We start from the raw sequence: 21,521 nt of genomic DNA, 5'->3' as shown, positions 1-21,521 counted from the left end.
GTAAACATTCAGCATTAATCTTCAGATGTTGTTGTGCCACTAGCAGCAACATAAAAAGGTGTTAAACACCTCCAGGCTGATTTATGTGCAGGTTGCACCTGGATTGGTTAGAGGGGCAGGAGGCTGGATTACTTTCTGCCAGGGTAGCTGTGTACATTTGTAAAAAAAAGCAGACCGTTTGACCATGTAATGTAGCATTATTCCATCTGTACGTCTGGAGAGCACCAGTACCACAAACTAGTGTCCTTATTAGGACATGAGCGAATAAACATAATTGCTTCAAAATCCTGCGTTGATGCCTACTTACCTGCTGTAATTCCTGTGGCCTGTAAATTAGACCAAATCTAATCAGTTATCCGTCTTTTGTGAGGTGGGGACCCAGCATTCCAGTACCAACACTCTGTCCACTACCGTGCAGCTCTGGCCAGTGTGATAGGCCAGGGGGAACTAGCCACATCAACCCTGATGTAAAGGAAGAGGTCAGGGGTATCAGTCGAGGCGCCCAGCAAGGGTCTACACCAGCAACGAGTTACCCAGAATAAAGCTGTTCTTGATGCTGGTGAAGAAGCCTAGTGGTGGCAGCAGGCCCCTCCTACTGTGGTTAGAGGGGCGCCGGTCACCATTAAGTATGGACAGGGTGGCATAGAAGGTCCATCCTGTCACACTTAGAAAACAATTATTGCTAAGCATTCCAAAAGTTAAGGCAAAGCCTGTGTAGGGATACGAGGCTTAATAGGTGGTTTGTTATCACTGCTTTTATAAACTTCTTGACAACATGTCTGTATACTAGAAGTAGAAATATGCAATTTAACTTAATCGAAGGCCTTTATCAACTCCTTTAGATAAAACACAAATATGGGATAATTGTAGATGTAAGGGATTGCCCTGCATACCAGAAGAACCTTTTCCAAATTCTGAAATTTGTAGAATCTTTCTTCCTTCCTTTCAAATTTCAGGCCCTCAAATTGAGATTTTTCAGCTCTTGGTGTCGGAAGGAGCCTTGCTGAAGATAGTATGGTAACTGGGGCAGAAGCCAAGGGGGTTTCAACTTCATTGACCAGAGAAGACAGAACCATGGTCCAGGAGACCAGAATCACTATTGTCTCCAACATTAATGCTTGAATATTATGTAGAACTTTTATAATTAGTAGAAAATCTGGAAATGTATCCATCAAATGGAAGTTCCAGGAATAACCACCTTGGGATTGTATATCTCCAAGAACTTCAAGATCTGAAGGCTGTGGAAAAGTCTGATTGAGCGTGGTAGGGAATTCTATAAGTGGGGAGCAGTACGGCAGAAGTCTTGTAGGCGGGAGTGAGATGTAATTACCAGCGAAGAGACAAGTCGCAGGTCCGATGTAGATCTAAGAGGGAAGAAATAATATTTCGTTGCTAGATTTGAGATGTATGAGGTGATGGTGTTGATCACTTTTGTGAGAGCAGTTTCACTGGAATGTTAAGCGCAGAAGCCTGATTGCAGGGTGGATAAAGTGAGACAGTTCTACACTAATCACTCTACTATGGAGGCAAAGAGGGGGAGAAAAATAGAGAGTTAGTTGGCGAAAGTGAGGGTGGATTGAGAGATGGTTTCTTTAGATTTGGTGAGATGAGCGCATGTTTTAAGAATAGAAATGTGCCAGTAGAGAAAGACAGGCTGAAGAGGTGAGCATGCAGTGCCGGAAAGAGAGCAGAGAAGTTGGGATGGAACAGGTCAAGGGGCCAGGTTCTATGGCGAGAAGATGAGTGTAGACGTCATCTTCAGTTAGTAAAGAGAATTAGGTGAGGGCGAATTGGGGGGGTTGGGTACCATTTGACAATGGTGGTAATAGCGACATTGTGTATACCTACAAAAAAAAAAAAGTCAATTTCAATAATGCCTACAAAAAGAAAATGATGGTTTACAATAAAAAATAACAGGGTAGATCCTCAACATCCTTCCGCTACAGAGCAATTGCTGTCCGTGCCAGCACTTTCAATTTATGTCTCTGTTAATAGCCGCAGGGATATCTTTGTATTTAAAGCGCCAATGCCAGGACCAGATGACTTTAATATTTCATTTAGACGTTAGGGTTAGGCATTGGCGTTTTAAATACGGATATCACTACGGCTATGAACAGTGACGTAAATTGAAAGTGGCGGCAGTGGCTCTAGCAGCTGAACAGATAGCCTAGTAGATCCTAACATATCCTTGTTTTTTGGTATGAAGTCGATCCTCAGCACTGCTGTGACCTTTGCCAACAGTATTCAGCAATATCCAATGCTTTATATCATTTTTATTCAACACCACAGAAGCTTGCATTCTGCTGCTCTTTAATCAATCGTTTAATAAATGTTGCCATTTTAGCCTTTATAGGGCAAAAGACTATCCATTGAACTTGGGTAGCTGCCAATGCCATTATAAATGCACAAATACATTGCTGTTAAACGTCTAATACCTTAGAATTTTTAGTAAGGGGTACAATGTCATACACTTTACAGTTGCAGTAGTCAAAGTGTATAGTTTGTTTGATTCATCTACAGGAAAGAAAAATAAACTAGGTAATGGCTGTATGTATGATTGTATCACTATAGTTAGCATACATTCCTCACGCTTGTGTGGTGTCTTCGTTTTTTGTTACCTGATGAGAATAACCACAGATCAGAATGAATGATCCAGCCCTAACATATTGGTGCTTTACACATTAGGGACTTGTACAGCTTCAACATTTGTATTCGTAAGTCCCATTTATAAACAGAATGCTTTTGAGGTCACGCTTGCTTCTTGCTCTGTGGGAAAGTCACAAAATTATACTTGGTCTCCATAAAGGATATGTATAAAGCAGCCTTAATACCATAGGTGCTGCATATGTTTCTTAAATACATTACATTTTAAAAGGCAGGAATAAAGAGATACTCATCACCCAATATCTAATTTCCCAGGAACGTTTTCTTGTGAACTCCGCTAGTTACGGCACTTATATTGTACTTTTAACGTTATTTCAGGTCTGAGCTGTGGTCAGGAAGGGTTGGAAGTATTATAGCTTTGCCAGAACACAGCCGCTAAATCGTGACTGCGTGTACCCAGCCTAAAGGGTATTCTGCAGCAGACTACTTCTGTATTCCAGATAGGAAATGCACTGCAAGTATGAATCTTTTTTTAATCACTGAAGGGTCCTTATGGAGAAAAGCTCATAAAACCGAACATGAACACTAAGATTAGAGGTTCTTTAAACCGCAGTTTGAAAACCTATACTACTGACAAACCTCACGTACCAGGGGACAATTAACACTTTTTTTTCCTTTGAATAAAGAATGAATTAAGAGACCCCCCCCATCCTTGAAAATGTTCATGTTTCCTGGTCTCCTTTAAACAACAATTGGTATTCCTACATTAAAGCTGCTATTAATGATATATAGTTCTGCAGAGATTCTAGTGTCATTGACTACCATGGCAACCATAGTCGCATGATTTAGTGAACAGGCTTTGGCATGCTTCTCTGTGCACTGCAATATCCTCCCCATTTCTTCTACACCCTGTCACCATGCTTTAAAGTTTTAGCCGATCCCAGATTTGTTTGTCATTTGACCAAATTTACCATTACACTACAATGTAAAATGAAACCAATCCCAGCCTACTAAACGGATCAAATTACAACTTCATTCCTAAACTTTATTTCACAAGACCTAAAAAGTGAATGACAGCTGAAAATAAAAATACGTATTGAGGGTAAAAACTGATTGCTTTACTTGAATTCTACACAGTAACGTATTAAATCAAAGTGAGTTGAAACAGTGAATAAAACTTCAGGTTACCATGGAAAGGGTGTCAAATAGTACAGTCTTGGGAGGTAAGGCGGGACAAGATTTCACATTGTCATGTTCAGGGTAATAAGAAAAATAATTAAAATAAAAAAAGATGTGAACAACTTCTTGGTAAGAAATGTAGGAAAAGGATAATTCAGGAACCCTATTTGTAGATGTTACATCTTAAGGTGACAGCAACTGAGAATACCCCACTATAACACTCAATATTCACAATGGGGTCTATAGGATGATCCTTCCCCAGTAAGGAGTAGGAAATGTTTGTGTAACTGGCTCCAGTGAAAATGGACGTGACTAGAACAGCGGAAGACCATTACAGAATACATGCGCTAAACGTCTCACTTCTACTAATCCCACAGCATATAGGGATGTGGCAAGTGAGGTCAGGGGGATCTAGTCCAATCTGGTAACCCCAATAAATAACACCCCCTCCACATTTAAGCAGAGGATATTTATAATATTTAAACCCAAACTACAAGTTAGCGTACGTAAGCAATATTGCCTTGAAAATGCAAACTAATGGATACAAGTTTCCATGTATGGAAAGCAGTGTATATGTTCAATACATTCAGGCAATAAAGTTTATATAAAAGGTCAATAGGGTTTGGACACAGTTACTCTACTTTTACAGGATCTAAAACCATAGACCTGTAAGCCCAAATCCAGGAAGTGTGACAAAATGTACAACCACAATATTACAACGTATATATTATATACATAACGGCTCATTTGAAAACCCTGTAACAAATCCCATATTTAATGGCACAGGGGCTGGAAAGTGGGAATGTTGCCTATAGCAACCAGATTCTAGTTATTTATTTAGTACATTCTACAAAAGGACAGCTAGAATCTGATTGGTTGCCTAAAGGCAACATCTCCACTTTTTCAAACCCGCAGTTTAGTAAATATACCCCCAGGAGTGGCAACACCAAATGGAATCTTTGAACTTCAGCTCTTTCCTATAACCAACCTACCAAAAAGCAATAAAAAAAAAAAAAAAAAAAACTTGAACGGTGAAGGCACAACTTTCTCCATGACATATCCTGTGTCCACCCATCACTACACAACACTGTCTGTGCAAGAGCGTGGTATATTATTTAAACAGTGACTTAAAGAGGTAAAGTGACTCAAAAATGAGTTTTCGTCGATATTATTTCACCAAGAATAATACTTGAAATAGGACTTGTAGCTGAAATTTCCTGTTAAAAACCTCAAACAGGCTATAGCTGCCATTTAACACATAGATTGTTACATTCTTTAGCATCTGTAACCTTAGAAACAAAACTGGATGCAGAATCTTTCCATGGTTACACATCTTACTCAAGGTCAAACCTGTTAAACTGCAGCATGTGTGTTTTCGAGTTTACCACATGCGATTTCAGGCATAAATCATTATTCCAGTGAGCTGTAATACCCAGCATAAAGATTTGAAATAGGCAAAAAGCCATTTTTGAATGTAGTTACCCTTTAAAAAGTGTGTATCCGCTACCTATTTTTTTTTTATATTATTTTTACAGTTTAACTGCTTAACGTTGGCTAGCCCTTCAGCATTTCTCCCTCAGTCTCAGTTTCTGGTATTAATGTTAATGAATTGAAATGATCTGTATTGAGGAAAGATAAATATCACCAAGTGAGACCTGACTGCTGTGCAATGTTCTTGTAGAAACACAGAGGACCTGCATACAGCAGAAAAACTTGACTAACATTGCAGGACACTAGTCTATTTAAAAACGTTATATAAAAATATATTTACAATAAGGTCCCTTTAACCATCACCAAGACGTGACCCACAAAAATGGCCTCACCCTTTTGCAGTAACCGATGAAATAAGAAAACCTGGTCAGTTTGGAATTAACAGCATTGCAGCCAGAAATTATGGATTGCTCACTGGACAACCTAAAGTCAGAATCCATTGACCTGGTGCAAGATCCTGAAGCAGGTGCAGAGATGAGAACAGATGCGCAAGATAATACCAGTTACAAATAGTGCACCATCCACTCTTCTTCAGCCAGCATGTGTCACGGTGCAGTGTGGTACCTCTATTCATCTGGATTTACAGAACTTCTGGGTGCAGTCAAATGTGCACAAATGTCTTATTTAACGGGGGAAACAAGACCTGCAATGTCAGGTTAATGTCTCTAGTGTGCTCTACTTGTTGCCATAAATACTACTGCCAAACCATTTCTTAAACACACGACTGAATCGCCACAGGAACTCCAATCTACACAACTCCAGTCATACCAACTTCAAGGCCACCTTAGGAAATCCACAGCTGATCCATTAACCACAGCAGAGGTGAGGGATATAGTTAGAGCAGAGCATAGACTAGACTTTGCCCAGTGAGGAGAGAAACAAAAAGGAATACACCAGCATGGAAGAGTTTAGCACATTCAGATGAAGTAATGAAACAGATCTGCCTTTGAGGCAAGTCTGATTTTGACAGAAATTACTTTTTCAGGGGGCACCCACTACCTATCAGATAAACATTGTACTAATATCACAGATTTTATTCTTCCTACATCCATTTGTTCACTTTACAATGCCTACGCAACTTCTGTCCCGTTGTCCCAAATCAATGTGAATTTCATGTATGGCCAACCTTTTATCCAATCTCATGACATCTGCTTCTTTGAAACATTCTAGAAGGTTTGCCCATTGTCAGAAACATAACAGTTCATACCTCCTGTCTGCTATAGTGCAGCCTACACAACCTGCACAGGTGCCTAATGAGCTGTATACAGTTACACACAGACCAGTTCCACATCCAACAGGCCATTCAAATCCATCGAACAACCTCATAAAACCCCCCCGCGCTGAATTCCACTACACATTTCCAGCCACTACCCATAGCTTGCACATTCGCTTCCCAACATGAAGGCGTTTGGTCTATGTCCTGGAGATATTGGCAGACTATTGAGCTTTGGCAGGCTCTGGCTGCTCTTGGGTTGATAGAGCATGTGGTGGTGGGCTAGGGGACTTTGAGAAGTTCATTTCCAGTATGTGATGTTGCAGGTGACGAACCCACTGTTCTTGGATGGAAAGTGGACCTTGGAACTGGATGTCACAAAACCTGAAAGATAGAGGAAGACATGAGTTTCTGATGTAAAATAGTTTTTGCATAAAAAGTAATAATTTCCTAAAACAAGCTCCCTTTGACAGTAGAATGTATTTAGCTCTAAATCTTACATCAGCATGCATGGTGTAGATATTCACCTTCTACATTAGTATTACAAATATAACAAGTCAGGTATGAGCGTTTTAAGATTAACAATCAAGGTATGCAAGGTGAGAGGCAGGACTTGACAGTACTATTATCCGTATGCTGGCCTACTTCACAATTTATCACCATGGAGAACAGTCAGAGTAGAGTTTCTATAAAATATGGTCAGGAATATTGTATCCGTATTAATATTGTGGAAGATGACATAATCCTATCCACATGGTTATATTTCAACACCTTGGTAGCCTGGAAGTGAAAGAAGTCAACAGAACAATCTGCTGACAGGCTCTCTAAAGATAGTTTTCTAGATTGATTAATTCACTGAACACTAACATTAGAAGTATCTATCTAAACAACAGTCTTTAAAATTAGACAACACCAACAAAAAAAAAAAAAAGTTTCTAAAAACTTCCAACATCATCACTCAAGTCAGAAATAATGGGAGAATGGATTTAAAGGAAGCAGCTCTCACCTGCATTTCAACGTGTAAATATTCCCCACAAACTTGACTAAGGATGTCTGCGGAGGTCTTGGTACCAGGGAAGGTACAGGCCGTGCTCTTGGGGGTGGCCGTGGTTCCTCAGCTTTGGGTAGTTGTTCAGAGACCGTATCATCCCGTGAAAGTGGAACTTCAGGTGGCTTAGAATAACGACGTTCTGTTTCTGTTGAGATTTTGTTAAAAATTATTTTTAAAGAACATCTTACCTACCTATCACACAGCATCTCCTCAATATCACACTTACTCTGCCCTGGTGCTTCCACCTGCTTTTCCGCTAATGTCCCATGTGCTCCAACAGCCCGGTCTGTCTCAGCTACTTTCCCAGGAGTAACGGCTGGATTTTCTCTCTCTGGTGCGCCTGGTTTTGGGGTTTGTGAAGCACGCTTAAACTTTTTGGTGTAGGGACGTCCTCCTTGGATGTAACTGAGATAAGCCCCAGCCTTCTGAGGTCGCTGCTTCATCCACTCGCGAAGTGTTTCGATGGGGGATCCGTTGACACACCATTCAGTAACCCCGAACTGTCGAAGGTGAGCCCGGGCATGGCTGGCAAGTGCCTTTCGGTTTTCAAAGTAAAGCCCACATAGCTCGCAGCAAGCCTCCACTGCAGGAAGGGGTGATGGAATCCAGAAAGAAATAGAAGGGGGTGCAAGATGCAAGCGAACATAAAAGAAGGGCAAGACAAAGAGGAGGGAGAAAAGAGGCACATTACAAACACAGTAAAAATTAACACTTAGCAGCTGCAGCAATACTACATCAAATCCTTTACTTACAAGTCGTTACTGCTTTGTCCGGAGAAGCCTTCACCTTCACCTTGAAAGGAAGCTCTGTTTGGATGTAAGACTTTGGCTTGCCATCTGGAGAATAAACTTTAGGCTTGCCCTCCCCATGTATGAAAGGTTTAGGCTTACCTTCTCCAGAAACAAAAGATTTAGGCCTTCCATCACCTTGCAAATATGTCTTAGGCTTGCCATCGCCTTGCACAAATGGCTTAGGCCGGTTTTCTCCTGGCAAGAAGCCCTTTGGTCTCCCTTCATGCATGAAAGTCTTCGGCCTCCCTTCACTACTCTGCAGGAATGGTTTGGGCCTCCCGTCACTCTGAATAAAGGTCTTGGGTCTACCCTCATCTTGACCATAGGCTTTTGGTCTAGTATCACCTTGCATGTAAGGCTTAGACGGTGACTGGTTGCAATTTTTCCCCTCTAAATTCATATAGCCCTTTGGCTCAGACTGGGTAAGTCTCGGTTCATGGGATGCTGGCCGTTTTGTTAACATAGGGGAAAGAAAGCTGTTGTGGGGGCGTCCATGAGGCGACACTGAATGCTCTCGAGTCATTCCTGATGATCCAATACCCAGGGGTGACAGTCTGTGCGATGGGCTGGTATGCTGTTCTTCCCCTCGAGGTTCCTTTTTAATGGTGGAAACTTGTGGTGGCGTTGGACGCCTTTTACGTATAATTTCCCGCAAAGTGTCAATAGGCGAGCCATTCACATGCCATTCTGTAACACCCATTTGGCGCAAATGTGAGCGAGCGTGGCTAGATAGTCCCTTGCGGTTCTCAAAGAATTCATTGCAGAACTCACAGCGGATGTCACGGGTGGGGTCCGCTCGGGAAGCTGGAAATGAGAGAATGTAGAATTAATAAGTGACCAAAAAGAGAATGTTGCAAGAATAAAGAAAAGGGCAAATGGGAAAGATCACAGTGAAAAGGGAGAATAGAAAAAAAAGTAAAACAGTCACAAAGAAGCTAGATGACACAAAATCAGTCGCTTATAATGCACTAAGCACACATGTAAACCAGGAAATGTTCCCCAACGAAAAGAGAAAGGACAAAAGATTTTGAAGTCACTGACAGATACTCTTTTAAAGACATCACAAGAAGGTTGTCTAGCCCAGGGTGAATACGTGATCAGGATTAAGTTTACTTGTGTGGCAGGACATACTAGCTCTGCTCTCAACCTCAAATACATTCAGGTACAAAGGTTCAATCAGAGACTAAATTTCGGTAATATTTTTATACAAAACTATCCACACATAAATTGACATAAATGGTTATAAAATTAAACAGTCACAAAGCCCAGCAAAGTCTTCCAATGTCCAGTCAGCAGAAAGTTTAGTGTACCGAACTCAATATTACTATAAAGTTCTGATCCCAACATGGGTTATATGCAGCCAGCCTCTAAGTGCCAGAATCTTAAATTGTGATTAGGAGATGTTGCTTAATACATACAGTAAAAGTATACTGTCATCTCCACTATGCCCTAAAAAAATATTGCTAGCAAAATGTACCCATTTGGACTTATTTGTTAACAAGGTGCAATGAGCCATAAAGTGCTAAAACATAGCGGCCAAATTCAATGAGAAGTCCACTGCATTAAGACGTCCAAAAGCGGCCAAATTGAATGCTAGGTGTTACAACACATTACTGCTGTTTGCACCATGTTATTAAATAAATCACACAGAAGGTACATGGTCTATTTTCAACCTCTTGCCTACAGTCAAGATACTTAAATGCCAGCATCCAATAATACAAAACATGTTCATTTGCGAGCATGCAATGCCAATTTCAGACCACGCAGGCTTACTAGACATGAATGGAAACAGCCTTAGCCTGGTTTCTTTCCTAACAGATAGCAAGGCAAAATGCATTTTTATTGCATAATTACAAGGTTGTTCCAACTTACAAATAAACCTAAGAACTATATTAAAACAGGCACACACAATGCTACCAATCTTCTGATTATATACAAAGTAATGAGCAGACCTTTTAGGCCACTAGGAAGGATTATTTGGGAGAGTGATGGTTGTTTGAAGATGAATGCAACAGACAAAATGGGAAGCAATGAAGATGATGAGCAAGTACATGTAGAACTGCGGATCGGTGACCCACTTACATAAGTTTAAAGGTGAGAGATCGGAGGGCCACTCGCTGGCCTGGTAGGTAGGAAGCCGAGGAGGCTTGCGTTGCATTGCCGGAGCCAACCCACTGTATGGGTGGGAGGCGGAGGGGGAGGAGGGAGGATGATGTGGGAGGTGCTTCTCCGAGTTGGGGCCTCTGATTCTGTTGCCCGTTCTGGGACAGGTCCCACTGGCCAAGATCTCCCGCAGTGTGTCGATGGGCGAGCCGTTGACGTGCCACTCTGTAACACCCATCTGGCGCAAGTGGGAGCGTGCATGGCTCGACAGGCCCTTTCTGTTCTCAAAGAACTCGCCGCAGAACTCGCAGCGGACTTCTTCCGAACTTGGGGCTGAAGGAGGAGGGGATGACAAATAAATTGCTGGCTTGAAAAATGGAATGGGGTAACGGGGCAACAAAAGCTGCTCCATAAACTGATATCCAATGGGTGTTTTGATATAATGTGATGACAAGATGGCACTTAAATACCTTAAACAATATTGAACATCATATTACACATTTACACTGTTCAAAAGTAGTCTGGGCAACATAATGCATAATCAATTGAGGGTACAAGGTATACATGTCACCAACCCACAGAATAAGCAACCTTTGTATTGGCTGAGCCAATGTTCAGGCGATCTATTCACTAGGAACTAGTAACAAAAACACAAGAGGCACCAAGTTCCTTGTGCCTCAGTTAGGTCAATAGTTCCTAGCGAACAGATAGGCCTCATTTTTATCAATATTAGTTTAGCCACAAATTGGCTGCCTCCAATGTGTGTAGGGAGAATGAACACCAGGGGTTTTTGCCAATAAAATGCAGTGCAAGCAAGGTGGTTTGTTGCAAATCCTGTTTAACCTGCATCTGTACATAATCACAAAGAAAATACAAAAGTACAATAGCCTGAACCAAACTAAACAATGCAAAACAGGAAAACTGCCAGCAAACAGAGCAAGGACGTGAAGCAGAGACTGAATAGTGAAGCCAAGATACTCAGCCAGGCCATGCAAGACAAAGCTTAGCAGAACAATTGCAGGTAGGGACGTTTTATTTGAATTTAACCATACAATCAATATCCTAAAGTAAAAAAGTCCTGATAGTTCTAAACATCTGAGGAAAAAAAAAAAAAAATAAAAAAAAAAAATCTAGGTTACAGAAGAAGCTGGCACTTTCACTTCACACGTGAACTTAAAGAAACAAAAACAACACACTTTGTTTACGTAGCCTACATATTTCCAATAGGTACAAGTGAATATTTATTCCGTTCACAAAATAGCTGCCTTCACTAAATAATTCCCTTCCATAAGAGTCTATAAGGTGTGCTCCATGAACCAGTATCCGTAAAATTAGTGATCAACTATCAGAAGATAGAAACTGCACACGGAAATCTAAAGCAGGGTCACAAAAGCACTATAGAAAGAGCTACTTGTTACAATGCTAGCAGTCAATGTAAGTTTTGCGCTTCTGTTTAGAATGTTTTGTAAAGGAATATATACAATTTACTTTTCCTGCCCCCCCTCCCAACACTTGCCATTTACTCAAGGAAGGTTTGCTACTATGAAAATTCCCTGGCACCAATTCTTGTAATCCCACTTCTGGTGCCAACATTTGTCTCTCCCTTCATAAAGCAATTAAACTATTTAGCAAAACTGCTTAAAAAAAGGAACAGAGGACGTAAACACCTGGCATCAGTTGTGTATGGCAATGGTGGACAAATGTGGTACTCAAGCATTATTAGTTGAAGAAAGCGGATTAGTATTAGCAAGACAGGACACTCATGGTCTGTTGGTCTAGTTAGAATGCTCCCACATGGAAAATGATTTAGAATAAGCATCACGGCAACAATCATGCACAAGCCCAATCATTAAAAGCAAGCCAGGATTAATAAGAGTTCAAACATCATGTCAGTTTCCTGCCTTATTTTTGTTATGTACAGCTGCAATTTGAGTCAGTGCAAGACATATGTGGGACATGGTAAATCCATCAATAAAGTCTAATAGAAATCATTGCATGCTATCAGTGACATATTTGTAGAACAGAAATGTATTGTATTTGTTTTCATGCACCCGTTTGCAGATTCTGGCAGTTAAGGTATGGGGCACTGCAGCAACACTACTGCATATGGTCCAACGCCAATAAGTACCTGGAGTATGAAATGCAAAGGAGGGCTTCTGTGTCAGATTTATGAATGGACAGTCACCAGCGTTCTCCCCAGCACCAATTTCCCGGGTGCTCCCACCCAGCTGTTTTTACTTGACACCCGGCTTTTTAAGCCTAACAGAGTCCTATTATAATAGAATAAACCATTGTGTCTCCTATTAGAACACTATGTTAGCACTACAGCCAGCATTGTGTGCTAGACCAGTGACCACCACTCTGACCATCCCTGGCAGGTGTGGCCAAAAACCTATATATACTAATAATTTTAAAAAATATTGGAGTAGTAAGTATTACACTGCCCCCACTCAGTTACTACTTCATGCCACCCGGGTGGCAACATTTTCTGGGGAGAACACTGGTGACATTATACAAAATGCAGTACATGAATTTGGGGTCAATTTGTTACTTTGTAGGAAATGCCATTCCAGGTTTATATACACATCTCCATTTAAAAAAAAACCTTAAAATGTACCTGTCACCTACACGCAACGGAGGAAGCAATTTTGCAGCCTAAGACAATATTCAGCCATTATAGACTTCAATAACTTCCTGTCAAGGAAGGTTTGATACTATGAAAATGCTTCAATAACATCCGGTTATTGCCAGGGAAATTTACCTCAGTGAGGTGACAGATTCCTTATGGATAGGCTGCATTCACTTCAAAATGGCTGCAGCCATAGCGTGTATGTGATAGATCTACTTTTATAGTGTGCCACACATTACAAATAGTGTTGTACTTGTAGGGAAACTAATGACAATGTTAGCTACACCGCTAAGGAGAAAGACCAAAACTGTGCTTAGCAAACGGAGGATACCCAATGTATGGTAAAAATCTGTTGTGCTGATCCAAGTTTAAATATATACCAGTAGGTGGCATTAAATGTCATGACTAATGCATTCTAATCATCAAATCTAAAAGTCGGGATTTGTTATCTTAAGAACTTGTGGACATCAGCAAGGGTAACAAAAGCACAAGCAAGGTACCAAGCATAAATCCAGCTGAAACTGGCTTAATTGTACGGACATTTATTCTTTTATCCTGTATGCTTCAACCATACAATATAATACTTACACAGATTGAGCGGAGTGGAGGCATTTTTTTGTGACCAGTAAGAGTCCATGTTGGATTTACAGGCTTGAGAAGAGGTCTTCAGCTTCTTCACTGGCGGTGTTCGAGAAGGTGGTGGTCTGGGATGTGCGAGGCCTGCTAGGGACACCTTGGATTGGTTGCCAGTTTCCATCTTGCCATGAGCACGTCCACCCTCTGTCTTTACGTGGGAAATGCCAGTGTCCACTAATTTTGTGTGGGAACCAACCTCAGGTGACAGAAGATGTGCGGCACCAGCTTCAACAATTTTGATTTGTGTACCGTTTCCTTTCCCAGTGGGGGATTTAAAATGTGCAGAAGTCTCTATTGGTCCCATATGATCAGTTAACTTTAAGCCACTCTCTGCTGGCATGGAACGAGGGCTGCTGTCAGCTAAGTTAGCAGAGGTGTCATTGCACCCCTTGCTTGTGTTGTCTACCTTCTTAGTAAAAATACCAGTCTCTTTGACCTTTGTGCTATTGTTTGATTGACTGCAGTTTGCACCAGTGTTTGTCGAGGTGCTATCTCCTGAAGCTTTGGAGTGACATTCTGTGTCTGCGGGCGTGTGCTCAGACAATCTCTTCTTGAACTCTTCGCTTTTGATGAGGGAGTTGAGAGCAGCAATTGGGGAACCTTTCGCATCTGGATCAACCACGCCGAGGTGGCGCAAGTGTGCCCGGGCATGGCTGGACAAGCCCTTTCGAGTCTCAAACCAAGCACCGCAAAACTGGCAGTCATTTTCTCTGCTGGGTTCTCCTTCCATAGCTGTGAGATGAAGGGAGGAGAAAGAAAAAGAAAAAAAACAAACACCAAAGGAAAAGAAATGAGGCAATGACATGCAATGGAAAAAAAACATGATAAAACGTATAAATATATAAATAAGGATGAAAAAATGAGGAGGTGGTAATTGATACAATGGATAAACAGAAGGAAACAGGTTGTAGTGACAGACAATGGTAAATATGATGGGAGTGCATGGAAACAAGGAAAGAGAAGAATGTTAAGTGAGAAAGGTGTGAGATAGGCTGAATATTACAAGAGATGCCTGTCTCTACAGAAGCCTGCCATCCCAACCCTCTGGCTATAGAAGCCTCCCAGTACCACTCACTCAGATTCAGAGGACCGTCCTCGTCCCCCCACTGGCCTTTGGGGAATCCTGGCTGGGGACTTCCCACCTTCTTAGCCCCCAATAAATTCTCGTCTTTCGGCAGCTTGCCCTGCTTGGCCAGCTCGCTCAGAAGGTCAATAGGGGCCCCACTGCTCTCCGACACTGGCACCCCGAGGTGCCGCAGGTGGGAGCGTGCGTGGCTGGATAGGCCCTTCCGGGTCTCGAAACATGCTCCACATAGCTCACACGTAATGGGAACTGGGCCTGGCAAGGGGTACCAATCACAAACTGAATTACTGGGTGGGCATTGACACAATCACTAAATGGGGCCAAGAGGACTATTGAAAGTGCAGTAGGACATCACTGAGAATAAAAGGCCCGCTTACATTAAATGTACCCAGACAACCACATCTCCAAAATCATTAACCTTTGGTGTATTGTGCCCTTGGCACAAGAGTAATGAATGTAATGCACATACTGATTTTAATAATTACATAGATGCTGCAGCTTTGTCGAGTTTTCAGTTACCTCTAGCTGTTCACTGTCAATGGCTACGCATTATTCCTAAGCTGGAAAAATAGGTTACTTATACCTGAAACCATATCTCAGGTTATACCTGAAACCATATCTCAGGTCTAAGCTGGTTAATAAACGCAATACAGCAAGTAAATAAGATTGTACATAAGATCTGTACAAATAATTTACGTACAAATGTGCACAAACTGATTCAGAGTAAACTATAATATATATCTATTTTTTTAAATAAAAATACATTTGACTATATGAGAATATTCCTTTTGTTTGATTTTTGGCAAAAAACCTTACATATTGCATTTCTACGTATGTTTGCAACATCGCCAGTCTAATCTCCTCCTATGGCAGCGTACAAACCACTTATCGCCTTCCTGCTCTCATTACCTAAAGGCACAACAAATAATCTGCAACTGGAGAATTCACTTGTGGCTTTAGGACAAGTGGTTTCACCAATAGCCTTTCACAGAGCACAGATAACATACAGGCTAGAGATCAGCTGACCTCTGGCATGGCGTGCAGTCCACAAGGACGACAATGTGAGAAATGGAGGCTCTCTTGTGCTTCAGTCAGTGCAGTATTAACAGACATGTGTTCTACTTACAATGAACTTAGCATACAATTACCTTGGTAAAATCTCAATAATAATTTGCAAAAATTTTGTGTTACCAATATAATTACAAACTATATTGTAGACTAAAGCAGTGTCATACCTAGAAGTAAAGGATACCTCCACTTTATAAACATTATATAGACCCCAAAGTTCACTCAGACCATAATTTTCCCTCTATTTTCAAATACACTATGAAATATGTAATGAATGGCTGCATCCATCTACAATGTTTTTTTTCCCCCAGCTGTCAGTCTCAACCATTTGAAATGCTTCTGTGCTGGCAGTGATGTTTTGGGGATGGCATGCTGGCGTGACATCATTCCCACAGCATTTCAAAATGCTTGGCACAGACAAGCTGAAAAAGAAATAAAAATATACAAAACAGTAGCGTGCAGCCAACAGATACACATTCAAAGTGTCAGGTCGGAATTTGTGAACAGAAACAAGGTGGAAGACAGGTCAGAATTTGTCAATCTGTACATAATCATTGGGGTTAATATACGGTTTATCAAAAGTGGAGTTAGCCTTAATTAAAAAAAAAAAAAAAAAATCCAGACTTACAACTTCAAATAAAAACATTTTCTTAAAGTATATCAGACGTCCATAATCTTGGACCAAACATTGATACTGATTACCATCCAAGCATACAAACCTGGAGAAGTATAAAAGTGCACAGGCTAGATTGAACACTGGCAATGCATGTTACGGTACAGTTGCATTGACAAGGTTTAATACAACATGCATACTTTCAAATAACGCCACACTTTAATACCAGAAGAGCCAATAGCATCAGTGGCACTTGGCAGTGGACACCAATTTTTTTTTTTTAAATCATTAAATCGTGCATTACGCTACTTAGAAACTGTCCCCCACCTTTCGAATCTTCTGCTTTGCCTGCACTCTGATCGGATGCCATTTTCTCCACACGGTTCTGTTCTGGTTTCGAGATTGGAGCTCGCCCCAGATCTAATGGTGTCCCGTCATCCTCATCAGACACTAAAGCTGTGAGAGAGACAAGATATGATTATCAGCAGCAATAACGGTCTGTCTCTAAAAGGGAGGAAGAACTGTTTGGCAGAAATCAATATTGATAGGGAAAGGGCAGTTCATGATTGGCTTCCCACAATTCTTGTCGCACAGGATTGTGAAAAAATATCAATCACGAGCCACTTAGCGTGACTGTCATGATCAAAAAATTATCAACTCCATTGTCCACAAAACCAATGCAATGAAAAAAACTCATTGAATTTGGCGATTTTCAACCACCAATAAACTTTCTACAATTAATACAAACATAGTTTGTGTTAATATGCAAGCGGCGCCAAAAACCCCACCCCATTTTGACGATAACTTCTTTGAGGCTACTGGCTGCTTTTACCGATCCTACAAAATCATTGTAAGTTTCTATACATACCAATCTGCTGTTCTCAGCCACAAACACACAAACTGTGGCTAGGCTACAAAATAGTCTACACTTTCTAAAACAACATCTTGACAACATTCATCCATTCTCACAAAAAAACATTCATATGGCATAACTCCTTGTTTGTAAATGAGATGTCTAGGAATTTTCCCACTGTAATTAGCCACTACTACCCAAAGAGATACTTAAAATTCAGCCAGTTTGCAAGTACAAGTATGAATACAGATAATGAGACAAGTTTACAAATTAGTTCTCATATGTAACATTTACAAAAGATAAAAAGGCTTCAAAGAAATAATGCAAGTGCCAAACAGAACAACTGAAGGGTATGTAACAAAAATATGCAGAATCAACTATCCCTATATTTTCTATGGACTCCTAACACACCAACCAGTTGCTCCCACACGGTTAGAATTTATACCTCAAAAACAAGTCTCATGACAAAATCAGCTCACCAGCAGTATTAACTTTCCTGAGTCACACATAACAGGCATTCCCACACATGGGTCATGCTGCTAGTGACCCAAACACCTCAGTTCTAGTGTCCACACTCCCCTTACACTTGTGTAGTCAGCGTCCATCGATCTATATATCATATGAGGTGGTATATCAGTGTCTGGACCGGTTAGACAAGTGACATAGGCACCGACTACATGTTACATATCGTATCCCATGTAACCGAGGGGGGACGGGACCTGCTGCACACCACACACACAAGAGGGTGAGGGGGGCACTGCTGCACACCACACATGTATGTAACCGGGGGGAGAGGGGCACTGTTGCACATCACACATACATGTAACTGGGGGGAGAGGGGCACTGCTGCACACCACACATGTATGTAACCGGGGGGAGAGGGGCACTCTTGCACATCACACATACATGTAACTGGGGGGAGAGGGCCACTGCTGCACACCACACATGTACTGGGGGGGACCTGCTGCAGACCACACATGTAACCATGGTCTGCATATCACACGCAGAACATACAGCCGGGGAGTGATGGCTGGGACATAATGCACACAGCCTCCACTCACTCTGGAATCTCACCCGCTTCAGCCCCGGCCTCCGTCGCCTCCTCTACCCGCCTCGCAGGCCCAGCTTCCTCCCGCGGCCACGGGCGCCCTATTCTTCCCGCCGCCCTCTCCTCTTCCTCCTCTTGGCCCCTCCTTTCCGGTGCCCCAAACTCCCCTGCCCCGATGGCGCCCAGCGCCGCGCTCCTTCCTGGCTGCCACGGCCCGGCCTCCTTTGTCCGCTCGCTGGGCGCCGCCATCATGGAGGAGGGAAAAAAAAAGGGGGGGAGGGGGCGTGCGCGGGCACGAGGCCAGGCCATCTCAATGGAGTGACGAGCAGCGCCGAGAATGAGGGAGCAGCCAATCAGAGGAAAGCGCGCGGATGGAATGCAGAGGATGGGGGGGTTGTAGGGAGAGGGAAAGAGGCACAGGCGGGTTCAATAAAGCACAGAGAAGTCCAACATCCACTGTACACACTGCCCATACACCTGACTGGCCGTGCTCCTGAGGACACTGGTGCCCAATCACTGGCAGGGCAATGCAATGTGTGCAAAGGTGGCTGCTGTACTACAAACACCATGCTGGGTCTTCTAGTTCCACAACAGCCGCCCTGCCACATGTTGCATTACCTTGATCCAGGGAGGCATCAACTTTTGTTAGACTGGAATAGTGATAGTGTTATGAAAAAAAGTTAAAAAAATAAAATAAATAGAATTGGAACAACTATGCTTTTTCTGACTAAGTAGATTGAACCAAAAATCTTACTAGTAATTATTGGAAGAGGGTAAGAGCCAGATCCACACCAATTTCAGACACGCACACACCTTGCCAGATCCACACCAATTTCAGAAAGACACACACACACCTTGCCAGAGCCACACCAATTACAGACACACACACACACACACACACACACACACACACCTTGCCAGATCCACACCAATTACAGACACAGACACACACACACACACTCACACCTTGCCAGAGCCACACCAATTACAGACACACACACACACACCTTGCCAGAGCCACACCAATTACAGACACACACACTCACACCTTGCCAGAGCCACACCAATTACAGACACACACACACACACACACACACCTTGCCAGAGCCACACCAATTACAGACACACACACCTTGCCAGATCCACACCAATTTCAGACACACACACACCTTGCCAGAGCCACACCAATTACTTACAGACACACACACCTTACCAGATCCACACTAATTGCACACAAACTACACAAAAAGCTAGATCCACGCCATTTATTATGGATCCAGCAGAATTTTTACCCTCACCCAGTAATTATTATTGCTGACATTTAGTAGTAAATAGTAATAACAGGAAGCAATTCTTTGAATAATAAGGTCCAATATGAAAACTGATGCAGAGGTAACATACAAGATTCAGGTGCTGCCATTTTCCAAGAACAGTTTAGACAATTAAAATAAATGCCTCCTTGCTATGGGTCACAGTGGATATTTCAGTTATCTGCACCAGTTTAAAATAAATGTCGCCATGTATGTCAGAGATTTGAGGAATGTAGCGTATTATAGCAGCCAATACAAACAAGAATTATTGCCAACTTTGTAGTACAATGTTTGGTTCAGCCTTTATATAAAGGGCACTGATATTTATGTAATTTTGAACAATTACTATCAAACAAGTAACCATAAATTAAATTTTTGTTAGTGATTAAGTAACTTTTGAACAAATGTTTTTCTATTTTTTTTATTAGCATACTATAACAACTAATACACATGCAGACTTTGACTACTTGGACATTTTCAACCAAAACTACATAAAACTGAGGCATGTATGGGGCCGAAAACATGAGATTGGAACAGACTGGAAATGGTAGAACATCCTGTCCACGAATGACCACGTGCCCGAGATCTAGTCATTTGACCTAAACAGCAAATTACTGGATCCACCCCACCCTCTAATTGTGCAGCCAAGCAGATCAGTAGCCTTATAATCTTGGTGGTTCAAGGAATATTCATAATAAATATCAGATTTCACCAGAGCACAACTCTTTGTAATTCTTTAAACACAGCTGATGAAGTATATCCAATTTCTTTTTTCACAGGTACCCCCCAAATACGGACAGAACCTCTGAAATCCCATGTTTAGAATTTTGCAGTTCCTGAAAAACACACTCCTATGGGCAGGGACTACTCCCGATTTGACACTCCTGTAAAATTCAAATGCACAGCTCCTTCCAAGTGTAGGAGAATGCTGATTGCCATGAATTGGCGACAAGGTGCTCCACTGCATTTATTAGAGACACATCTGTGAGCAGTTTAAACTTCTCCAGGGGTTTTGGCAACAGAGAAGTGTCACCAGAGCTGTCTGCGGTGAATTTTCCTGGAAACACGGCAAACAATTTTTTTTTTTCAAAACATCAAAAGATTGGCTGAACTAACTATGTATTATCATTAAAAAAAATGTAAATACGGACAGGACGTCTAAACAGCAATAAACTCATATGTCTAGTGCAATTTTCAATCTTCATGCGCTAGACCAGGAGGACGGCCATGTGATGATGTCACAGGAGACATATCTACTTGTGACATCATCACTGCTAGTGAAAGTTATGCTTACAAAAGGGTAGAAGGAAGAAAGGTGCTGAAGGGGCTGGGGTAGAAAAAGGCTGTTAGAGCAGGGAAGGGATAAAGCCAGGATACACACTTGGGTCTGATTGCAGGCTGGTGATGATGCAATGTGATGTCATCAGTGATGGCATAAACAGGCACAAAGGCTTCTTACCGTCTGTGTCATTGTCCTGGTGCCAGGGTGGAAAGGGGGGCAGTGGACGACCGGGTGAGCGGGCTAGCAGTCGAGCAAGGACATGGATGGGAGACACTGTGAGCTCCCAGTTGGTGATACCAAAGTCTCGCAGGTGGGCACGGGCGTGACTGGAGAGGCCAGCACGAGTGTCGAAACCAGCACCACAGAACTCACACCGCATCAGGCTGAAGGTACTGGGGTCAAAGTTCGCCACTGCAGAGGGGGAGACGAGATCACCTGGCGTCCTGTGCTACTTAACGTTGCTCACCCGGCCTCCTCTGGTACTAACCCTGTCTCACCATCCTCCTGTGTTATTCAATGTTGCTCACCCGGCCTCTTGTACAAAGCCTGGCTCACCTTCCTCCTGC

The 21,521-nt window shown here is 42.2% G+C and overlaps 1 protein-coding gene across 4 annotated transcripts in view; it reads right to left on the bottom strand.

The window, feature by feature from the left end:
• Positions 1 to 3,700: 3,700 nt before the first annotated feature.
• Positions 3,701 to 21,521, bottom strand: part of WIZ (WIZ zinc finger) — a 32,822-nt gene continuing 15,001 nt past the window's right edge. Inside the window, exons 5-13 of one of the 4 annotated variants that reach the window (XM_075206961.1) lie at positions 21,133 to 21,366; positions 16,790 to 16,918; positions 14,773 to 15,036; positions 13,650 to 14,429; positions 10,412 to 10,765; positions 8,291 to 9,133; positions 7,765 to 8,121; positions 7,494 to 7,683; positions 3,701 to 6,871 (exon numbers count right to left, since the gene is read on the bottom strand). In XM_075206961.1, the coding sequence (XP_075063062.1) occupies positions 6,712 to 6,871; positions 7,494 to 7,683; positions 7,765 to 8,121; positions 8,291 to 9,133; positions 10,412 to 10,765; positions 13,650 to 14,429; positions 14,773 to 15,036; positions 16,790 to 16,918; positions 21,133 to 21,366 (3,311 nt within the window). In that variant the 3' untranslated portion in view covers positions 3,701 to 6,711. The remainder of the gene's footprint in view (positions 6,872 to 7,493; positions 7,684 to 7,764; positions 8,122 to 8,290; positions 9,134 to 10,411; positions 10,766 to 13,649; positions 14,430 to 14,772; positions 15,037 to 16,789; positions 16,919 to 21,132; positions 21,367 to 21,521) is intronic. The other 3 variants (XM_075206964.1, XM_075206963.1, XM_075206962.1) reach the window with 3 other exon arrangements.

Source organism: Mixophyes fleayi, chromosome 4, assembly GCF_038048845.1.
Source record: "Mixophyes fleayi isolate aMixFle1 chromosome 4, aMixFle1.hap1, whole genome shotgun sequence".
Taxonomy (NCBI): Eukaryota; Metazoa; Chordata; class Amphibia; order Anura; family Limnodynastidae; genus Mixophyes; species Mixophyes fleayi.
Note: the sequence above shows the minus strand (reverse complement) of the source record. Positions and strands in the feature narration are given on the sequence as shown.